This window comes from Notamacropus eugenii, chromosome 6 (genome assembly GCF_028372415.1).
Source record: "Notamacropus eugenii isolate mMacEug1 chromosome 6, mMacEug1.pri_v2, whole genome shotgun sequence".
In the NCBI taxonomy this organism is placed as follows: domain Eukaryota; kingdom Metazoa; phylum Chordata; class Mammalia; order Diprotodontia; family Macropodidae; genus Notamacropus; species Notamacropus eugenii.
The window spans coordinates 387,341,191-387,361,221 of NC_092877.1; the positions used below are offsets into that span (position 1 = coordinate 387,341,191).

A 20,031-nucleotide genomic window follows, 5' to 3' on the forward strand; every position below is an offset into this window, starting at 1 on the left:
CAGTCCCCTGTCCTCAGGGGTCCCCACTGGTCCCCATGTGTGCACAGGTGTGCTCTCTCCTGCATTACATCTTCCTCCTGCTGATTCATCTCCAGCTACCACTCACAATCCTGCAGATCTAGGCTCTCAGCTCCCTCAGAATTCTCTTTGGGGACTGGGGCAAGGTCTCTATTCCCTCACAGAATGACTCACATCCTCCCCACCACCCAAGTGGGAGGTTAACATTTTGACCTTGACCTTGTACTGGGGGGGTGAGTGGCTGCTCCCTCCCTCCCCAGGGGGGTGTCATTTACAGCTCTACAGGCAGAGGGAGACCCCCACCTCTCCTAGGGCTGTTAGTCCCTCCTTAGGAAACCCTGGGCTTATGAAGGAGTCCAAGAGACAGGATTGTAGTCTAACCAAGGGCCTTTTGGGGCAGTTTAATAAACGTTCATTTGAAGCCCATGTGCTTGCTGCCACTGAGCTCACAGTCTGGTGTGAGGATGCAAACTACAATCCACAAAGGTAGATGTCACACATGAGGCCATTAGAGAAGGTCTGGGGGGGGTGGGAGAGGGTGGGGGAGGGGTGGCCCCTCATTGTGAGAGTCTGATCCTTGCAAGGTCCAAGAAAGAGGATGTTGTCAGTACCCACTGGGGGTGGGGCAGGGAGAGCTTCCTGAAAGAGGTGGCATTTGGCCTAGGTGGTAAGGAGCAAGGAATAGCTGAGCAGGTGGGTAGAGGGATGAGAGGGGAAAGCCTGGAGCCCACTGAATCACTGGGTTAGGCTGAAACACCAAGGACCCAAAGTGGCCTTAGGAAATAAAGCTTGAAGGAGTGAGGTGGAGGAGGAGACACATGGGGAGGGCCTTGAAGGCCACCTTCAGTTCTTCTACTTTATTCCATACGTAATGGGGTGGGGGTAGGGGGGAGTCTTGAAAGCAGAGGAATGCTGCAATCAGAACTGCCTGTCAGCAAAATCTGGTAGAGGTGGGCAGGAGGACCTGGGATGAAGACAGGGAAGGCTGGTGGGAGGCCAGGCCAGCAGGTGGAAGGAGTTCAAGCTAGCCCAGAACAGTGAAAATGGGACAGGAGGAGCCTGAGCTAGCCCAGAACAGTGAGAATGGGGGAGGAGGGGACTGAGTTAGCCCAGAACAGTGGGAATAGGGGTAGAGGGCCAGAGCTAGCCCAGAAACAGTGGGAATGACAATGGAGAGGGCTGAGCTAGCCCAGGATAGTGAGAATGGGTGTAGAGGGGGCTGAGCTAGCCCAGGATAGTGAGAATGGGTGTAGAGGGGGCTGAGCTAGCCCAGGAACAATGCAAATGGGTGTAGAGGGGGCTGAGCTAGCCCAGAAACAGTGGGAATGGCAATGGAAGGGGCTGATAGAGAGGGACAATCCACAGAACTAGAGCTAGAGATAACACTGAGCTTTAGGACATTGCCCTGGGATGGAGGGACCTGCCTCACCTGGCAGCAGGACTCAGACCCAGGAAGCCCCTGACCCCAATCCCTTCCAGGCGAGATTGGTGGACTGGGTGTGGGAGGCATGAGCTCAGAGCTCAGATCACAGGACTAGAGCTGGACAGGACCCCAGGCCCTCATTTTACAGATGAGCCAACTGAGGCCCATGAAGGTGAAATGATTGGTTGAACCTCAAACAGTGAGGACATGGCAGGGTTTGAACCCAGGTCCGCTGACTCCAAGGTGTTTGCTTGCCCCTTGCCCCATGGCATAGGGTCCAAGCTTTAACCCCACTTTGGTGAGCTCTCAGGGCCATCTCTGCCCAGGGGTGCTCAGTGGTAGCTTGGACTGTGAGCATACATTAGAAACAACAGGTAAAGAAGGGAAGGGGGGACAAAGACCAGACCTCCCTCCTGGGGTCAGACTTTGAGCACCCATGCTCAGGCCTCTACTCATGCTGGAGAGCTTACTTACTGCTCTGGGAATTCCACTTCCTCCTTCCTGATCTTCTGGTGGAGAGCCAGGATAGAGTCATCAATGAAAGGGCACTAGAAAGCAGAGCTGGGCTTTAGGAGGGACCATCTGGAGATGGGGTGAAACTAGTATGGGGGAGGCTGTGTGGCCAGGCTGAGGAGGGAGCACCTATGGAGTGACAGCTGCCTAGGAAGGGACTGAGGGCGAGGGAGGGGCCACTGAGTTACTGGGGGTCTCCAGTCTGCAGGATCAGGGTGGGGGAGGTAGAGCCAGCAGCTGCAACAAAGGACAGGTTTGAGAGGGAGGGCATGCAGTCCATGTGGAGATGGCCAAATCAGAAAAATGGGAATGAAGGGTTCTTTGGAGTAGTGAAAAGTTGGAAGGAAGGGAGGGAGGAAGGAAAGGAGGGAGGGAGAAAGGAAGGGGCAAGCTCACTCCCCATTACACAGGGCGAGCCCCCAGTGGGTCCAGCTGAGAAGGTGGCACAGGTTGTCCTTGGCCCCAGTCCACTCTGAGCCTGGACCCATCCTCATGTGCATAATCTGTGATTTATACTGGGGGTGGTAGTCTTAGAGGGATTGAATGAACTAATCTTTCAAAGGAGGGGGCAACTCTTGGCTGCTTCATGCCAGACACGAGTCACAGATCTGTGTGGACGGGTTCTTTTCTTATAAGTGGGGGTGACCTGCGCATGCCACCACCAATGAAGTGGGGAAGGGGAGGTGTGGGATCTGATTCTTGACAGGACTGTTGGATGGGAGATGAGACGGCCATCCACTCACCTTCCCGTAGACAAAGCAATACAAAGTGATACCCGTAGCCCAGACATCCAGGGCCTGGAAAAGAACGGAGAGTCCAGGCGACTAACGTTGGGGCATTCCAGCCTCCTCTCCCCACAGCCCCTGCTCGTAGCTGAGCCTTCCCCTTCCCGGGAAGGCACCACACCTTCCCCACTGGCAGCTGCAGCTCTTGCTCCCGTGGGCCAGGGTGGGGCTCAGTCCTGCCTGCCCCAGCCTCAGTGGCCCAGAAACATCAGGTTTTCCTCCTCCCTCGCCAGCTTTCTCCTTTGCTTTTCTCCCAGGTGTCCAAGCTCATTCTCTATGACTTCAGCAATTAGCACAGTGCCTGGTATACAGTCGCTTCTCTCTCCCTCCGTTCTCAGCCTCCTGCTCCTCCTCCCTAGAGCAACACTAAGTGTGGGGGTGGGAGAGCTCCCCTGGGTTTGCTCTGGAGTTACCAAGTAGCCTGGCAGAATGGGAAGGCCCTTTGCTCTGCATGTGAGCGTGGCGGCAAGCTGCTTCACTTTCTGTGCCTCAGTTTCCAGAGCCGTACAATGGGGATAACACCACACCCCCTGCTCTGCTTCTCTCCCAGGGCTACTAGTAGATATTTCTATTGGGCTGTGGGACCCAGGAGTAGGGAGCAGGTTAGGCTCATCTCTGTACTGCCCACCCCCTCCTCAATCCCAAATGCTGGATTCTTCCTGTGCTGGGGAAGAAGGAGGTGGGCCAAAGTCTGTCCTCTCCAGGCAGCCCTGACAAGAAGTTTGGTGGGGGAGGAGGGGGAGGTTGTAATCACTGAGGCAAATGGTCTTTGACATCTACTCTCAGGTCACTATCCAGTGTCCATCCCAGGCTATTACTCCGAAGGCCTGAGGGGCGGGGGATAGAGTACCTGGTTCTCCAGCCTCCATACTTCAAATTCTAACTTGGCTGGGCCCCTATGTGTGTGGCCCTGGGCCCAGGCACCCACCTTTCCTCTGAAGCTCTGGCCTGAATCAGAGATGGCTTCTGGGGCCATGAAGGCCGGCGTTCCTGCAGTGCTGGACAGCTGGGCGTCATTCCCTTCAAACTGATTACTGACCCCAAAGTCTGCAATCTTCACGTGGTCGTCATCCCCTAAGAGCAGGTTGGATGGCTTGATGTCTCGATGAATGATCTTCTGGTAATGCACTGCAGGGAGAGGAAAAGAGGGTCAGGGCTTTCTGGGGCAGCTGGCTGGGGGTGTTGACTCGTGGGCCGGCTATCCCAAGGCATTCCTGAAGCATGACATGGGAGAGAGCCTAGAATTGCCTTCTCTCCCCTGATGACCACTGCATTGTTAGGAAGGCTTAAGGCCCCTGAAAAATGAACTGTGCCTCTCTTCTCCCCCCAGCACTGACCAACGTGCCCTCGCAGGGCTTGGCACCCAGCTGCACCCATGTAGGGCACCAGTCCAGAGCAGCATCAGGCTTGTGATCCATAGTGCCTTGTAGCTGTCCCCAAGCTCCTTGACTTCCTGGGCCCACGATCTGGGAGAAAGCCCCCACCTTTGGCTCCCTGCCTCCTCCAGGGTTCAAGGACCTTGGACCCAAAACTCTCTCAGACTTCTTCTCTGGAGACCTAGGTCCCCAATCCCAGAGACCATTAGAGTCATCCGGCACCACCTATCCCCTTCTCATGGATGCCCAGCAAGGCAGGGGTCAAGCAGGCTGCCTCCTGTTGGGGGAGGGGACCCGCTTCCACCCCTGGTTGCTCCCACTGCCAGGATGGCTCATCTGTCTCCAGCCTAAATGGGCTCCTGCTCCTGGTCAGTCCAGAGCCAGAGAGGCTCCCAAAGGTCACCAAGTCCATCCCTCTCATTGCACTGATGAGTCAAAGGTCACTCCAGTGCAACATTTGAACCCAGAGCTCCTTGCCCTAGCACAAGGGACCTTTCCATTGTGTGTTTTTCTGTCTGGGGCCAAGTATATCAAGTCTCCCTTTGTTCTGCTCTTTTCTAAGTCTCCTGTGGCATGGCCTCTTGCCCCTGACCCTTCTCAGGAACCTCTCCAGATTGGCAATGGCCATTCTGCCCTGGGAAGACCCCCAGATGGGTCTGAACAGGGACTCCCCACCTCACAGACACCACCTCTTTTCCCACACGGGCCTCTGGGCTGCTACATGACACTGAGTTCATTGCTATTTCTCTGTCCCCAGGGACAGCCAGGACAAGTGGGCTTCAGGCTACATGGAAAAGGGAGAGCATCAGAGTCCTCCAGGGTCCATGCCAAGGGCCAGGTCACATGACCAATCGGCCAGGCCCTAGACCCTTTCTCTGACACTTGTGACCTCTCAAACCTACCCCTCCCCCCAAACTAGAATTATGCACAAGAGGTAGAATTATTTTAGCTGCTTTGACAGACTAGGATATCAAGTACCCAAACAAGATAAAAACCCAGTGTACTGAGAAGACCAGCAATCTCTAAGCCCTAAGGGACTCACTCAGCACCCTCCGTGGAAACTGCCATCAAATGGGAAGGAGTCAGACAGGGATCAATAGGGGAGTATAAAGTAAAATGACTGACATTACCAAAGATTTCAGGAGACAGAAGACTCATTTAAGGCCCTAAGCATAAACCAAAAGAGAGGAAATTAATAACAGAAAGGAATATGGCCTCCAGATCAGGGAAAAGAATGTAGATGCTGATGAACAAATATGACAAGTCAAAGAAAAATGAATGAGACAGAAGACCCTGTGGATTCGGAAGAGAAAGATGAACCTGAAGGGTTTGAAAGAGAAATCAGAATTGGGAACTGGACATAGGAGAAAAGATGCTCAGAGCAGAAAAAACTCAGATCCATGACTGCAGGTCTCACCAAAGAAACTAAAGAGAAGATAACTGGCTGGGAATGCAAATGCACAGAAGTGAAGGATAAGCTAGGAGAAGATACAAAATCCAGTAAGGTTAAAAGAAACCATGATCTCCATACAATCCCAATAAAATGGGATGCACAGAGACAAACTTAACATTATAATGTAAGAAATACTACAAGTAAACTGTGGAGATTTGCTGAACACAGAAAACAAGGTGCCCATCAAAAGAACCCACAGATCACCTGTAGGGTCACTATTACCATGCACAGACCAGGGAACTCTTCCTGGAGGCCTAATTACGGGACTTCAATTTCCCTGTGCCACACCCAGGTGGACACTTTGCACAGTCACACAGCAGAGAAGTGTCTGAGGCTGGATTTACCCTCAGCTCTTCCTGCCTCCAGGCCCAGTGCTGTGTCCATAGTACCAGCTAGCTGCCTCCATAGTGGGAAGGGGCAGCTACATGGCACCATAGTGCCCAGAGTGCTGGGCCTGGAGTCAGAAGTCAGGTCATGCCATCCAGTTCACCCATTTTACAGACCAGGACCTGAGGGCTGATTGAAGTGGTTTGCTCAAGGTCATGCAGGGAACAGCACAAGCCAGTATGTGGAGCCATATCCTCAGACTGCAGATGGTCTTACTGGCAGTGCCCCAGCTGTGCCCATCCCAAAGCTGTGGAATACTGAAAGGGGAAGAGAGATCACGGATGACTGGACCTGGGGGAGATTTCCTGGGGGAGGTGGGCACTGAACAGGAGGGACCTTCAAGGAAGCAAAAGAAGAACTCAGAGGGACCGACAGCTTGAGTTAATTAGTGCAGGGAGGTGGGACATGGCAGGTCAGCATCCTAGGTAGGCCAGGACTGGTTCGAAATATAGACTGGCTTATTTCATCTCCAGTGAAGCAAAATAAACTGGCTGTTATGAAAGGTAATGAGCTCCCCATCACCGAAGGTCTCTTCAAGGAGATCCCCAATGGCCACCAGTAGGGAGATTAGAAGGGAGCCCTTGTTGCTGCTAGGACTGGAGTCACTGACATTGCCCTAGGGATGCTGTAGCTTTCAGGACTGGCAGAGAAGATGCCAATCTCCCTCCTCATTCTTCCGGTTCTGGGGGCATCATTCAGGTTGCCATCCTTGCCCCAGAAGCTCTCTGCTTTTCTCTCCCTGGGTCCTCAAGGACTTTGGGCCCTGACTCTCCTCTCACTCACCTCCACCAGGAAGCCTGCCTGGCAGTCTGCTAGCAGCTCCTTCCTCAGAGAAGAAGGCAGCAGGGCTAAATGGGCCAGGGCATTTGCTCCTGGAGATCACTTGGGGAATGTGTGCCCCAGGCTGGGCATCTGGATTTCCTCTCCTCCTACTTGGTATTGTCATCCTGCTGCTTCTGGCTGGGAGCCCACGTGTGCTGGGAGCCACAACCGGCTGCCTTGGCTCAAAGCCCTCTCCGCCTCTTCTGCCCTCCTCCAGCTCAGGCTGCCGGGCTCTCAGACCCATATGCTTGTCTGCTTTCCTGGCTCAGAGCTGGTAGGGAGTCAAGGCCCAGGAGTGGGTGGGCTCTGGAAATAGCTCTACTCCCTGCAGAATCTACAGCCCAAGGGGCGACATCCCTGGAGAGCAGGGAGGCTTGGAACTTTGAGTGGGTGAGAGCTGGCAAATTGAGAAGATGATGAAGCCCTCACAGTCCCCTCATCCTTCTCTGGGGCCATGATGTCCTTGGAGGGTGATCAAGGATAAGCAGATTACTAAATGATGCCCAGGTCAATGGTGGCACCACGCTGAAGAGGAACCCTAGGGGGAGAGAGAGAGAGAGAGAGAGAGAGAGAGAGAGAGAGAGAGAGAGAGAGAGAGAGAGAGAGAGGGAGGGAGGGGGGAAAGAAAAAGAGACAGTCACACTGACTGATTGACTTGACTCTCTCTGGGTGGAGGCACAAGCCAATTGGAAGCTTAACCAAGACAGACTGAAGAGCAGCTGATGCCCAGGTCAGTGATGGCACCGAGTCAAATGGGGACCTAAGAGAACAGGCATGTGTCAGAGACTGTATTATAAAAGGCAAAGAGAAAAAAGCTTTGGAATGTTCTTTCCCTTTGTTTTTAACTGGCCATTCCTCCTGAGCTGGGCATCTGTGTCCCCTCTGTGTGCCCCAGGCCCAGCGCCAGCAGGCACAAACAGCCAGAAGAGCCCCTCCCATTTCTAGCTTTAAGTTTGTCAAACATTTCCTAGTGATGCCCCTAGAAGTTGAACATTGTAGGACTAATCACATGCCTGGGAGTTCCCATAGCCAGTAAGAATGGAGCTGGGATTCACCCTCCGAGCCTTTGACACTCCCCTCTGCTGCCTCTCATACGGAGTCTGGCACGGATGCTTCCTGGGTGTTCGTTCCCCTTCAGGCGGGGCACGCGGCTGGAAGCCTTCCCAAGCCTTGTCCTTGGGGACTCTTCGACCCAAAGGCTTTGGAAAGGATGACTTGGAGCCCACCAGTGACTTTGGTCCAGCTGGCTTTCCCACAGCTGAATCGGAGCCCCGAAGACTTCCGCGCTCGGCCCCTAACACAGTCACTCAGTCCCGCAAACGGGGCTCAGCTCTCGCTCCGTGCCAGACGAAGCCGCGCAGCTGATCGGTTTGGTCTCGACTCCTCGGGATCTCTATCCACAGACTGTTCGGCTCTGGCCCACCCCCACCCCCACAGTGCCCTCTGATTGGAGGGCTTGAGAGGGGAGCAAAAGCCCCTCCCCCACGATTGAAGGCCCCCCCAATCTCCCCCCGCCGCTCTTCATTTCCCGCCAACTGCGCCAACTGGTTTCCAGGCGGAGGGACCCTCTGGGGGCCCCTGCGCTTCCCAGACTCCTTGTGGGCACTGGGGGCTCTTGGGGGGCAGAGCTTGGCCCATAGTGGGTGCTTAAGCCCGCTTCTTGAGCATGGCCTCAAATGTTTCTGGAAGAGGGCTGTGTTTTCTTCGGGAATGGCGAGCTTGGCCCAGTCCTGTGGCCCCCCTCCAGGCCAGGTTCTGCCAGTTCACCGGCTTGGCTGATGCCCAGGAGGGCCTGGGGCCTGCCAGAGCCGGATTGCCCACCCCCTGCTGCCCACTCCCTGCTACCCACCCTCTTGCTGAGCCTCCCTAGCGCCGCTCTCTCCTGGCTCTCCGGCTCCTGCTCCGGACGACTGTCCACACTCAGCCCCTGTGGGCAGCCCCCTCCGCTCTGTCCCGGCCCCTCTGTCGGCCCTCTCTGCTCTCCCTGTCCTTTGCCCTTCTTGGTAAGCTCAGTGCTTGGGGCCTGGCACGTAGTAGGCGCTTCGTAAATACTTAAAGACTGACCGACACAGCATATACCGAGCAGAAAATTTAAACAAAGTGATGTCGAGAGATGGTGGGAGGAGCAGAGTGTGTGCACCGGTGGGTGTCCACTCGGGTGTAGAGGGAGGCCTCAGGCAGGAAGTGGCCAGGTGCTGGTCTTTAGAGGGAGCCTGGGACTGGAAGAAGTAAAGGTGAAAGGAGCGCATCCCAGGCGAATTCGGGTAGAGCTGAGCCTGGGGTCAGGGAGATCTTGGTTCAGATCTGGCCTTTGTGACCCTGGGCAAGTCACTCCACCTGTGTCTGCCTCTGTTTCCTAATATGGGGACAATAATAGCACCTGCCTCCCAGGGTTGTTGTGAAGATCAAGTGAGATGGTGGCAGCGGTGCTGGTCACCAGTAAATGCTGCTCACACCTATGGATACTCTCAGGGGCAAGGAGCTGGCTCACTGTAGATCGCCAGCTGCTGTGTAGATGGCACATTCACTTTGACTCCCTTCTCCCTAACCACCACAACAGATGGCACTGGAGATCAAGAACCTGCTGGCTGCTCCTGACTACCTGGATTAGTCATTTAGCCAATTTGTGCCTGTTTGCCCATAGAGGAAATGAGGGAGCCATTTGCTCAGCCTGCCTGCCAGTCTGCCAGGGAGATCAGCTCAGAGAACAAGGAAGATGGCATTCATCAGGATGGTATGAACCAAACAAATGCCATGGGAGGGGGAGTCAGTTCTCCAACCAAAGCCCAGCCCCTCCTCAGCAGAGAGGGCAGACAGGCATCACTGGGGGTGGGCTCTGCTGGTGACAAGCCCCTGCCCCATCTCGTACCCTCCCCAGCTCAGACTACTCACGGTACTCCAGGCCCAGGACAATGTCCCGAAGGTAGGGCCAAGCTTGTTCCTCAGTGAAGGGGTCATCACAGGGCACCTCCATGACAGGGCTGCAGGGGACAAGGGACCCTGTGAGCTTAAATGGAGGAGGGCAAAGACTGGAGGGACCATCAAGTTAGAACCTGAAGTCAAGGTCCTGTTGGCTCAAGTCCCAGGGGCTAGGGGCTGCTCTCTCTCTTTCTCATGTCCTCAGAGGAATGTTTAGGGCCCTCAGCAATCTCTTTCTGTCTCTCTCTGTCTCTGTCTCTCTGTTCCTGTCTCTGTCTCTCTGTCTCTGTCCCTGTCTCTTTTTCTCTCTGTCCCTGTCTCTCTCTCCCCCATCTCTCTCCTCTCTCCCCTCCATCTCTCTTCCTCCCCCCTCTTTCTCTTCCTCCCTCTATCTGTCTGTCCCTCTATCTCCCCCCCCCCCCACTTCCTACAGATGACTGTGGGCAGAAGGGCCTACAAGCCCCTTGGCAGCTACATTGGCCTCCCTTGGACAGGCACTTCCTTAGTTCCTGCCTCAAACATGGCAGCCCCAAGTAATACAGATCTGGGTTTCTGAACAGACCAGACCCTAGACCATAAGCAAGAGATGGAAAATCTGCTGGGTACATCATTGGCCCACTCTTGGGGGCCATGTCTGGTCTGTCTGGCCTTGGTCCTCTGGGTGGGTCACTGCCGCCTCTGCCTCCTCCAGGGGACCTTCTGTGATCCTCCACCATGCTCTGGGGAGGAGGTGACTGGCTTTGCTGACCAGCCTGGGAATTCATGGGTGATAGGCAGGGGTATTAAGGGGCTGACTGGCTACTTACCCTTTTTGGAGTAGGTCAAACACTGGAAAGAAAGTAAAAGAGACTGTGAGGTCCCTCAGCCCCCCAGAAGCCACCTGACCTGCCCTCCAAGGGACCTTCAGGGCAGAGAAAGCATTGACTCTGGCTTGCCAAGTCCTGTCATCCATTTTCAGTGTCCCCATGAGTCAAGTGAGAGGCTGGACTTTCTAGCCTCTACAAGGGGATCCTGGGAGTCTTAAATCTCTGGCCTCAGTTTCCTCATATGTAAAAGAATTTGCTGGGTAAGTCTGAGAGACTCCTGTGCTATGGACAGTCATACACACAATGCACACAGAACTCGATCATCTAGCCACCTCATCTATCCAGAATGGAGTCAGGAAAAGGCCCTGAGCTCAATGGCCTGGAAGAGCTTTTCAGCCTGGTGGCCTATTAAGAATTTCCAATACAGGTGAGCAAACTGAGGCTGGCCCAGGCTACCTGAGGCAGGACCCCTCCCAGGCCTACAGAGCCCCGCAAAGGCAGCTGGGGCTGGACATCAGATCTGCAGTCTGGGGTTAAGTGGCACAGGATCTGACCGAGCTCAGCTTATGCCTGCCAGTGTCAAAGAGTTAGAAGTGGGTGGGGCCTCTTCTCCTGCTCCACTCCAGAAATCGTCCCCTCCCCCCATACCATCCAGGGTAAGAAACCAAGATGACCCTCACCCATGTAGAGGTTATCCTCAGCAGGGTCATCCAGGACCTGTCCAGAGAGGAAGCACCGTTAGCAGGCCAGATGCCAGGGCCAGGGAGGGCAAGCAGGGGAAGGCGGCAGTGTGGGGGAGGGGAAGGAGGGGAGAAGGACAGTGTGGGGGAGGGGAAGGAGGAGTGCATGACACTGTGGGGGAGTTAGAGAAAGCCTCAACCTGGATGGGGCAAGGGGATTCCCTTCTCCAAGTTGCCAGCACCAGGGAAATCATACACTCGGACTCTAGCCCTCGAAGGAGGACCTTCTGTTGGGATGTGGGGGTCAGTAGGGGGGAGAAGAGGGAGAATCCCCACCCCCCATGGGTGGGGGGAGCAAGAAAAAGGAACTGGACAGAAAGTAGGGGGAGAGATGGGCGATGCCTGGTGAGAAGTCCCCAGTAACCACTGTCCTCCACAGTCCTTGGTGCCAAGGGCTGGGCTCCCAGGGAGTTGTCTCCCCATTTTTGTGGCTGCTTCCTTTGGCCAGTAGCCATCCCCAAGGCTTCCCTAGAGTCCTAGGCACCCCCTTCTGCAGTTCTGAGGGATCTGCTGGGGAGCTATGGACCAAGACTTCCTCCAACCAAGGCTGACTTATCTGTTCTTCCTGGGGCTCCTGTCCTATCGTGTGGACTCACCTCGATGAGCTTCACAATATTCACATGGTCCAGCTTCTTTAAGATGGCGATTTCCTGATAGACCCGATCTAGGGGTGCCAAGGGTACAGTCTGACCACCTGCAGCAGATTTAGAGCCTCGAGGGGGAGGGCGACCTACAGAAAGAGAAAAGGAACCCTGAGTCACATGATGGTTAGGGGGTGTTTTCCTAGAAAAGACAGAAGCAGAGAAACCTGGGCATCTCTCAGGTCTGTCTCCTTCTGGCAGTCTTCCCTGAGTGCCCCCAGTGTCCTCCTAGAACCCTAGGATCTGCGTTCAGAGCTGGTCAAGTGGCTAGCTGGCCCAACCCCCTCTGTTTGCAGAGAAGGAAACTGAGGCCCAGGGAGAAGTGACTTTCCCAAGGTCACAAAGTTAGGAAACACCAGATTCAGGGTTTGAATCAAGGCCCTAAAGTACCACTGGCTCTTCTCAACCCCTGAGGCATTTCCTGTCCAGTCTCACTGGACACTCTCACACTTCCTGGTGTTGCCAATCTCAGAAAGGACCCAGGCATCACACCTGACCAGGGAGGACTGCTTATCTACAACGTTCTACATGAGCTACCCCCAGGGACAGGGAGCTCACTGCCTCCAGTGGTAGCCCATTTCCCTTTCCCCAGGAGGGAATCCTTTGGACACAGAGAACCTGCTGTGTCCCAGGCCCCCGCTAGGCCTCGTGGGAGACAGAAGGCAAAATGGCATTAACAGAGTCCCTGCCCACAAACTGTTCACTGTCCTGAAGATGCAGCACAGACCCCCGGAAAACACAGGGACCCAGAGGACCCAGTCAACCCTGAGAGCTGACCCAGGGCGCCCAGACTCTATCATCTGGTGTTTCCTGAGGGCCTGCTGGAAGCAGAGCTCGGGCCAGAGAGGAAGGGAGGAACAAGAAGGTCCCTGCTCCTTCAGAGTGGGTGAGCTAGGGGCTGGGGTCCAGTCATCTCAGCTGTGTCTCTGCTCCCCACCAACTCTCCCAGCTCCTCCAGGGCCAGTGACAGGGATCCCCCAAAGTCCCCCAGGTGGGGCCCATACAAACAGCCAGGGCCTAAGAAAGTCTGGCTGGTGGGTTCATGGACCTGCAGTTCTGAGACCCCCACAGGCTACCTACGTGGAAATCCATATTGCTTCAGTAGCTTCTTTTTGGACAGGACTTTCATGGCCTGGGGAATGAGAGAAGCAGGGGGTTAGTGCCACATCCTGCCAGAAGCAAAAGCTGCTGCTCGGGATGCCCCACCTGTGGTCTGGCATCTTCCCACACACCTAGGGGGACTGGAGTTGCTCAGCTAGAGGACAGGAAACTCAGGAAGGACTTCCCTGGGCGGTGTCACAAGCACGTCAGAACTTGAGTTTGAGTCCATTAAAAGTGTTTTTTAAGCTCTTACTGTGTGCTAGGCACAGGAGATAAAATACCCAAACTAAAGCTACCTCTGGCCTGCCCTGAGAGGGGGCTTCCATTCTACTGAACCCATGCCAGGCAAGTGGTGTGACACTCAGAAAGGTCCCTGGGCCTCCTTGCTGGAGGCTGATTGGAGGCAGCATCAGAGTCAGGCTCCTTGGCCGAGGCATCTGCTCACCAGCCCGTAGTCCCCAGGTCAAGGCCACTCCTAAATGTTTTCTTAAGAGAGCATCTTTTGGTTGGAGAGTCTCAACACCACTCCAAATGACTCCTATGAAGACTGGAACATGAGCATCTCTGAAAAACTGAGGGGGTCACAGGCAGGGGGCTGTGGTGGGGGGGTAGGGAGGGAGTGTGTGTACATGGTGGGGGGGCAGCCACAAGCTACTGGAGCAAAGGCTGTCAGGAGGGATATTGGGATTGAAGAGGAAGATGGGCAGGTCTCCTTCTCAGTCAGAGGACTGGCAGAGACTCCTGGGGGATGTGGGCAAATGGGCAGGGCAACCCCCATGGGGTGCACACACTCCAATCAGGCAGGGATGGGCAGCAGCCAGTGTGCATCAGTGTCTGCTGGAGTACTTCAGGGGGGCGCCACACGACTCATCAGGGGGTCACCCAGCAAAAGAATTTGGAGGCTGCATTCAGTGTTCCAGAGAGGAGGTTGCTGTCTGAGCAAGGGGCAGAGCTGTGACTGCAGGTGAGAGGACTGTAGGGCTCAAGGGCGTGATCGTGGCTCCTCTGCCTCTGAGAAGGTCTAGACATTCGGATGCTGGCTCTGATCTCAGCACCTTGGAGAGCAGCCAGGGCAGAACCACGTGATGGTGGGTCCAGACGACAGTCTCTCCCCCAGCAAGCTGCTTCAGGATAAGCAGGGAAAGACTCCAGCCCAATGTTGGGCTCCAGAGGCCACCTGGCAGGGCCCTGTGAGACCCCTAAGAGCCCTCATAGAATACGTGGCCCAGGGATGCACCCAGCCACTCTTTCATCCCTCCAGGGGGAGGAGAAGCCCAAGTCACTTTGGCAGAACTCTAGCCTGCCCCTCTGAAGCTGCCACCTATGCCCAGGGGCACCTGCCAGCCAAGACCCCTTGGGTCTTCTCCTGACTAAACGTTCCCAGTCCCTTCAAGTGATCCCAACATGGCAGGATCTCAAAGCTCTTCTCTCTCCTAATCAACCCATCTGGACATTCCCCAGGTCACCAATATCCTCCTCAAAATGTGCTGACCAGAACTGAGCACCAGACATCAGATGTGACTTGATGAGCAGAAGAGAGAGGGACCAACCCCTCCTCATTCCTGAAAACTCTCTCTCCCTTCTTCTGTCTGTCTCTGTGCCTCTGTCTCTCTCCCCCTCTCTCAGTCTCTGTCTGTCTCTGTCTCTCCCCACACGTCCTCCATACTACTCATTGCAACTCGAGGTCTCATGAGTGTGTATGTGTCTGTGTGTCTGTGTGTGGTTCGGCACCCTCCCTTCATGACCTTGAAGTACACAAGAATGCCCCTTGTTTGAGCTGCTGTCCAGCCACACCTTCTCTATCCACACCAGCCAGTGCATGTGATGTTGGCCATGAACACATATGGACCTTGAAAGTGGCCTTTTTTTTCCAGATCTAAGCATCATCCAAATCAAGGTGCTCATTCTTCTTATACCCTAGTTGACTTGGAAAGTGCAGGGCTGGTCTTGACCATGAGTTGGGTAGAGGCAACCCACATGGCCTGATTTCAGGGACCTCTGTCCTCCAGACTCTCCAAATTGTAATCCCTGGAGCAGAATGCTCCCACCTCTTCCTTCAGGAGAGATTAGGTTTAAAGAGATGCTTCCCACTCCCTGAACTTCCCTGAATGTGCTCATTTCTCACCGGCTTTCATGCCAGGTCCATAGAACAGCCCTGCAGTAACCAACATGGGTCACCCAGGGCAAGGCCCAGCCACATGCCAAGAAACCAGGGTCACCACTGGATCAGTCTGCTGAGGACAGCTGTGAAATCTGCTTCCTTGTCAGGAAGAAGCCAGGGCACCCAGATTAGAGATGGAGACACAGCCACGTGGTCCCTGAGGTGCCTGTCAAATCCACACCTGCCATTCCTTTACCTCTTGGGGACAAAGAGGAAGGGGATACGTTCCATGCTCTAAAAAGGACAAGAATCTGCACAGTCTGTAGCCTTTAAATTCCACTCCCCTATTTGTTCCCAGTTCTGAAAGGTCACTTTGTCCTTTGGCCTTCCTGTTCCCAGACATCATTCTGTCATTCCCCAGCTCAGGAAGCAAGAAGGGCTGCCAATACCCTCCCAACAACTAGAAACAAGTTCCTGCTCTGGCTTGGGAGGGTTGCCCAGCACACAGGAGGTGCTTTATTTTCTAAATGTGTATTCATTGTTTGATGCTCAAACCTCTCAGCAGGCTGGGCAAATTCTCCTTGCCTATCTTCATAGTGCTTGCCATCCTAGACTGGAATGGAAGGAACCTCCTGGTTCTGAGCATGGCAGGCCTGTCCCCCACATGCCACTCTTTCCCTAAGCCCAGGCTTCCTGGTGCCTTGTTTAGAAACAGTAAATTTGCAAGCTCTTTCTGGAGAGTTCCTGGAGGGCATTGCCAGAAATGCCAGTCACCTGGGCTGTGGCATGAGTGTGCTTCTCCCTTCTTGACCATTGTAAATAATCTGGCAGGCAATGTGACCCAGGGCGCTCTGAGGGTGCTTCAGTCCAGGCTATGCCACTGAGAAATCCTCAGACTGACAATCCAAAAGGTGGTAGATAAGAAGGTCACCTATCAGCTGTCATTGTCCCCTGATGTGGAAGGATTTTCCTCCTGAGGCAGTGGGCTGCAGGCAGAGGGAGATTCCTGCTCTGGAGATCTTGGACCAGAGTCTGCTGGGGTCCCCTCTGGTTCTGAGACTGTTCAGTCTCCTGATAGGGTCTTCTGATGAGGGAGAACAGTTCTGACTTGGCCTCTGCTCCTGACATTCAGCCCATTGAATGCAAACATCTTGAATCAGGACTGCTTCATCTGTATCAGTGTCCCAACACCCAGCACAGGACCAGGTACACCTTTGGTGCTTATCAGCACTTGTGGAATTGAATGGACCACTTTAGAAAAGGCTGGAGAGAAGGAGCCCTGAGAACCAGGACCCAAGGACATGACAGGAGGGAAGGCTGGGATGTGGAAGTCCAGGGCAATCGATTGTTCCAAAGGGCTCACCTGGCACCCCATGTCATTCCATGGGAGATTTCTCTTCCAAGCCCAAGTTCCAGTGACACATGGAGCTGGGGGAGCTCAGCTCCCTGGGATTTATCAATGAGGCAGGACCCTTGGGTCACATACTTAGAGCTGAAGTCACCTCAGAGGGCACTGGGGTCCAATCCTCTCACAGGATAAGCAACTTGCCCAGTGTTACCCAGGTGGTACATCCTTGAGGTAAGATCTGAACCCAGCTCTCCCGACTCCACCCTGGCAACAATGAAGATACCACAGAGCTCCCCATCCCTTCCCCCAGCCCTCCTTGCACACACTTACATAATACTTGTCATCAGACTCATTGTAAGCCAGCCGCACCACACCATAGGAGCCCTGCAGACACAGGAGGGACATGTCAGCTTCCTTTGTCCGTGGCTTCCTTGAATGACTGGCAAGCCCTGCTTCTGCCTCTCTCTCCTTCCTGGTGCAGTGCTGCGAATCCTGGCCTGCTCGGCCTACCCCCTCCCCTTCCTCCAGCCCTGCCCTGCCCAGCCCAGAGAGGAGAACACAAGCAGAGCATGTTCAGCCTCGACAAAGAAGCTTCCAGCACCCACACACAACTTTCTCTGGAGCCTCTCCAGCTGTGGTCAGCCCCAGCAACTACCCTCCAGCTCTGGGCCTGCTCCTTGCCCACAGGGAGGCCTCTCTCCCTGAGCCCCCACTCCTAGCTCAGCTGAGATCAGCCCACCAAGGTCCCTAAGACCTGTTCAGCTGGATTCTGCCTGACTCAGAAGCTCTCGTAATTTAGGGCTGGAGGGAGCAACAGATAAGAGGACCCATCCAGACCTCACTGGACCCCAGAGCCATCTAAGCCATCCATGCCACCTCTCCTTGTACACCCACCAAGTAGCGCAGTGGAAAGAGGGCTAAATTTGGAGACTGGAAGGCAATCAACCAACAGGCGTTTATTAAGCACCAGCCAGAGGCCAGGCACCAGCCTAAGCACCATGGACAGAGGAGCAAAATAAACCCAAGGTAGTTTGGGGGAATCAGAAAAGGCCTTGGGTAGAAGGCAGTGCTTGAACTGAATCTTGGAAGAAATCAGGGATTCTAAGGGGTAGAGGTGAGGAAGGAAGGAAGGAAGGAAGGAAGGAAGGAAGGAAGGAAGGAAGGAAGGAAGGAAGGAAGGAAGGAAGGAAGGAAGGAAGGAAGGGTAAGCCAAGGCAAACACTCTCTTGAGAGAGCCAGCTACTCTAATGCTCCATTTGGCAGAGGACAGACTGAGGTCCAGAGAAGGTAGGCAGTGTGCCCAACGCCCCCACGCAGTGAGGGGCTGCCTTCTGGCCAGCTGTGGAGCAGCCTGGCTGGGGGTGCCCCTAGGGCTTTCCCTCAGAAAGAACAGCTAATCCGCCCCTCTCTCTCTGGTCTGGCTCTTAAATGCCATATTGTTTCCACTTGGAAAAGAGAATGTAAATCAGTCGCAGCGGGTTTTCTCTGCCTCTCAGTCGGACAAGAAGCCCTGACCGCTCACTGCCCACCAGAACCATCCTGGACCTCTGCCTGGTCCTTTGCCCTTTGCCAGAGGAAGGAGATCAGCTTAAGCCTGCATGAGGGGCAGAGTCTAAGGCAGGATAGGATGGCACCACCTACCCACCTTTCCAATCTCACTCTGGAGTTTGTACTGGTTTAGCTGGACACAGTCCTGTGGGCGAGAGACAAAAGCAAAGAGTCAGGGTGGGGTTGGCCCAGCCTTGAGCCAGCCTGCCCAGGCTGGGAACACCCAGAAACTCATGGACTGCCCCAATCGACTCCAAGGTCTGGGAGCCAGGCCAACCATCTCAATCTTGGGGAAAGGGTGGGAGTGGAGGGGCTCATTTGATTAGGACCAGGGCAGTCAGGAGACCACTCAGCAGGGGACAGAATACCGGAGCGCCAGGCCTCCAGGGGCAGACATTGCCAAAGGCAATTGCTTCCTTTGTACCTGTGGCCTGGTGGGCCAGCTGGCCATCTGGACCATCAAGAACTTGCCAGACCTGGCATGAGCACAGCCTTGCTGCCCCAGACTCTAGTGAGCCCATGTTGGCAGCAGTTCCAGGAATTAGTCAAGTGGCAGAAACCCCAGGCAATCCAAATATCAATAGCCTCTCAACTGATCATTAGTCCCTGTGTCTGGAAATGGACTGCTGGGAGGTGGTCACTGAGAGCATTCGTTACAGCATCTGGTCCTTGGTCAGTACAACCTGGGCTCAAACCCTGCCTCCAGTCACATTTGTCTCTCTGAGCCTAGTGCTTCACCTGCAAAATCTGGATCATAAGAGCCTCTCCCTCCCCTGGTTGTGGGGATATCATCTAATGGGTCAGCCTCAAGTACTCCAGAAATGCCAGCCAGGATTATGGTTGTTCTGACTGAGGACAGGGCATCATTTGGATGTCTATGTACCCAGGGACTGGCATGGCAACCAGGTGTCTATCAATGGAGGGCTCATCAGTGGGGGAATCCATCAGTGGGGACTCCATCAATGAGGGCTCCCTCAGTGGGCAAAGTCATGTTGTGGAACTCCATGAGGTCTCAGGTCAGGGGGCCAAAGTAGAGCCACACTGGACAGTGGCCTTGGCATTCCTGAGGGACAGCTGCCACCTCTTCTCCCAAATCATCTCTCCTGCCTTGGTGGTGTCCCCAGGCTGGGTGTCCCCATGCTATTACCAATGGCCTCACTTACCTCCACGTCTGAGATGGATACTCGGTTGGATTCGATGGTGGGCCGGCGCATAATGCGGGGGGAGATGTGGTTGACTGGCCCTGTAGCATAGGGCCCTCTTGCAGAAGCAGACAGACAGCTTCCGCTCGGTCTTTCCTGGAGAGAGAGTTTCCTGCTGGACAAAGAAGGCCGGGCAGGGACACTCTTGAGGTCCTTCTGGGGATGGTTATCTCCTGTGGTCAGGGAGGGGGCCGATGGGATTCTCTCTCTGGCTCCAGGGGTGCCGCTGCTCGTTGGGAAGTCTAGGCCATGGCTGTCCCCAGAGAAGATCCCACAGTTGCCCCCCTCGCTGTCTCCCAGTAGCTCAGTCACATCGATGGCAGCCACTCTCTCTGCCAGGTCAGTGCAGGGGTCTGGGCAGCCCACAGAGGCCCCTTCCATGGTGGGGATGAAGGCCAGTTTCATGCACCGTCACAGCCGGGGCCTCGGTCTGGCAGGAACAGCCAGCCACCCTGAGAAGAGACCATATGGAAAGAGGAGATGAGCGACAACAGGCCACAGGTTTGGGGACCCAAAGGGCCTGAAGATCCAAATCCAGGTCCTCAGACTCCAAATGCAACACATTTGGTTACTGCTCCTTACTCCTTGTGTGGCAAGTCCTCTGCCCCCTTTGGGCCTCATCTCCCTCCTCTGCAAAACCAATTCTTGGTCAAAGCAAGTCCTGGGTTCCTTCTTGTCCCAGGTCCACTTTCCAGAGACCTTTGGTCTCCTCAGCTCCCTCAAGGCCACAACGGTGGTTCTGAGGATGCAGGAGTCTGCCCAGGTCCATCAGGGTAGCGGGCTCAGCAGACTGCTATACTCTCAGCTTAGAAGGTAGTAGAAGACAGTAGAAGACAGAAGATACTGGA

General features: G+C 54.8%; 1 protein-coding gene across 4 annotated transcripts in view; it reads right to left on the reverse strand.

Moving 5' to 3' along the window:
- CAMKK1 (calcium/calmodulin dependent protein kinase kinase 1) overlaps positions 1-20,031 on the reverse strand; it is a 65,818-nt gene that overhangs the window by 8,447 nt on the left and 37,340 nt on the right. For all 4 annotated transcript variants that reach the window (XM_072618959.1, XM_072618962.1, XM_072618960.1 and 1 more), the window contains exons 2-12: positions 19,145-19,635; positions 18,079-18,126; positions 16,764-16,817; positions 12,964-13,015; positions 11,839-11,972; positions 11,183-11,219; positions 10,503-10,524; positions 9,670-9,758; positions 3,668-3,867; positions 2,698-2,751; positions 1,916-1,989 (exon numbers count right to left, since the gene is read on the reverse strand). In XM_072618959.1, the coding sequence (XP_072475060.1) occupies positions 1,916-1,989; positions 2,698-2,751; positions 3,668-3,867; positions 9,670-9,758; positions 10,503-10,524; positions 11,183-11,219; positions 11,839-11,972; positions 12,964-13,015; positions 16,764-16,817; positions 18,079-18,126; positions 19,145-19,588 (1,208 nt within the window). In that variant the 5' untranslated portion in view covers positions 19,589-19,635. The remainder of the gene's footprint in view (positions 1-1,915; positions 1,990-2,697; positions 2,752-3,667; positions 3,868-9,669; positions 9,759-10,502; positions 10,525-11,182; positions 11,220-11,838; positions 11,973-12,963; positions 13,016-16,763; positions 16,818-18,078; positions 18,127-19,144; positions 19,636-20,031) is intronic.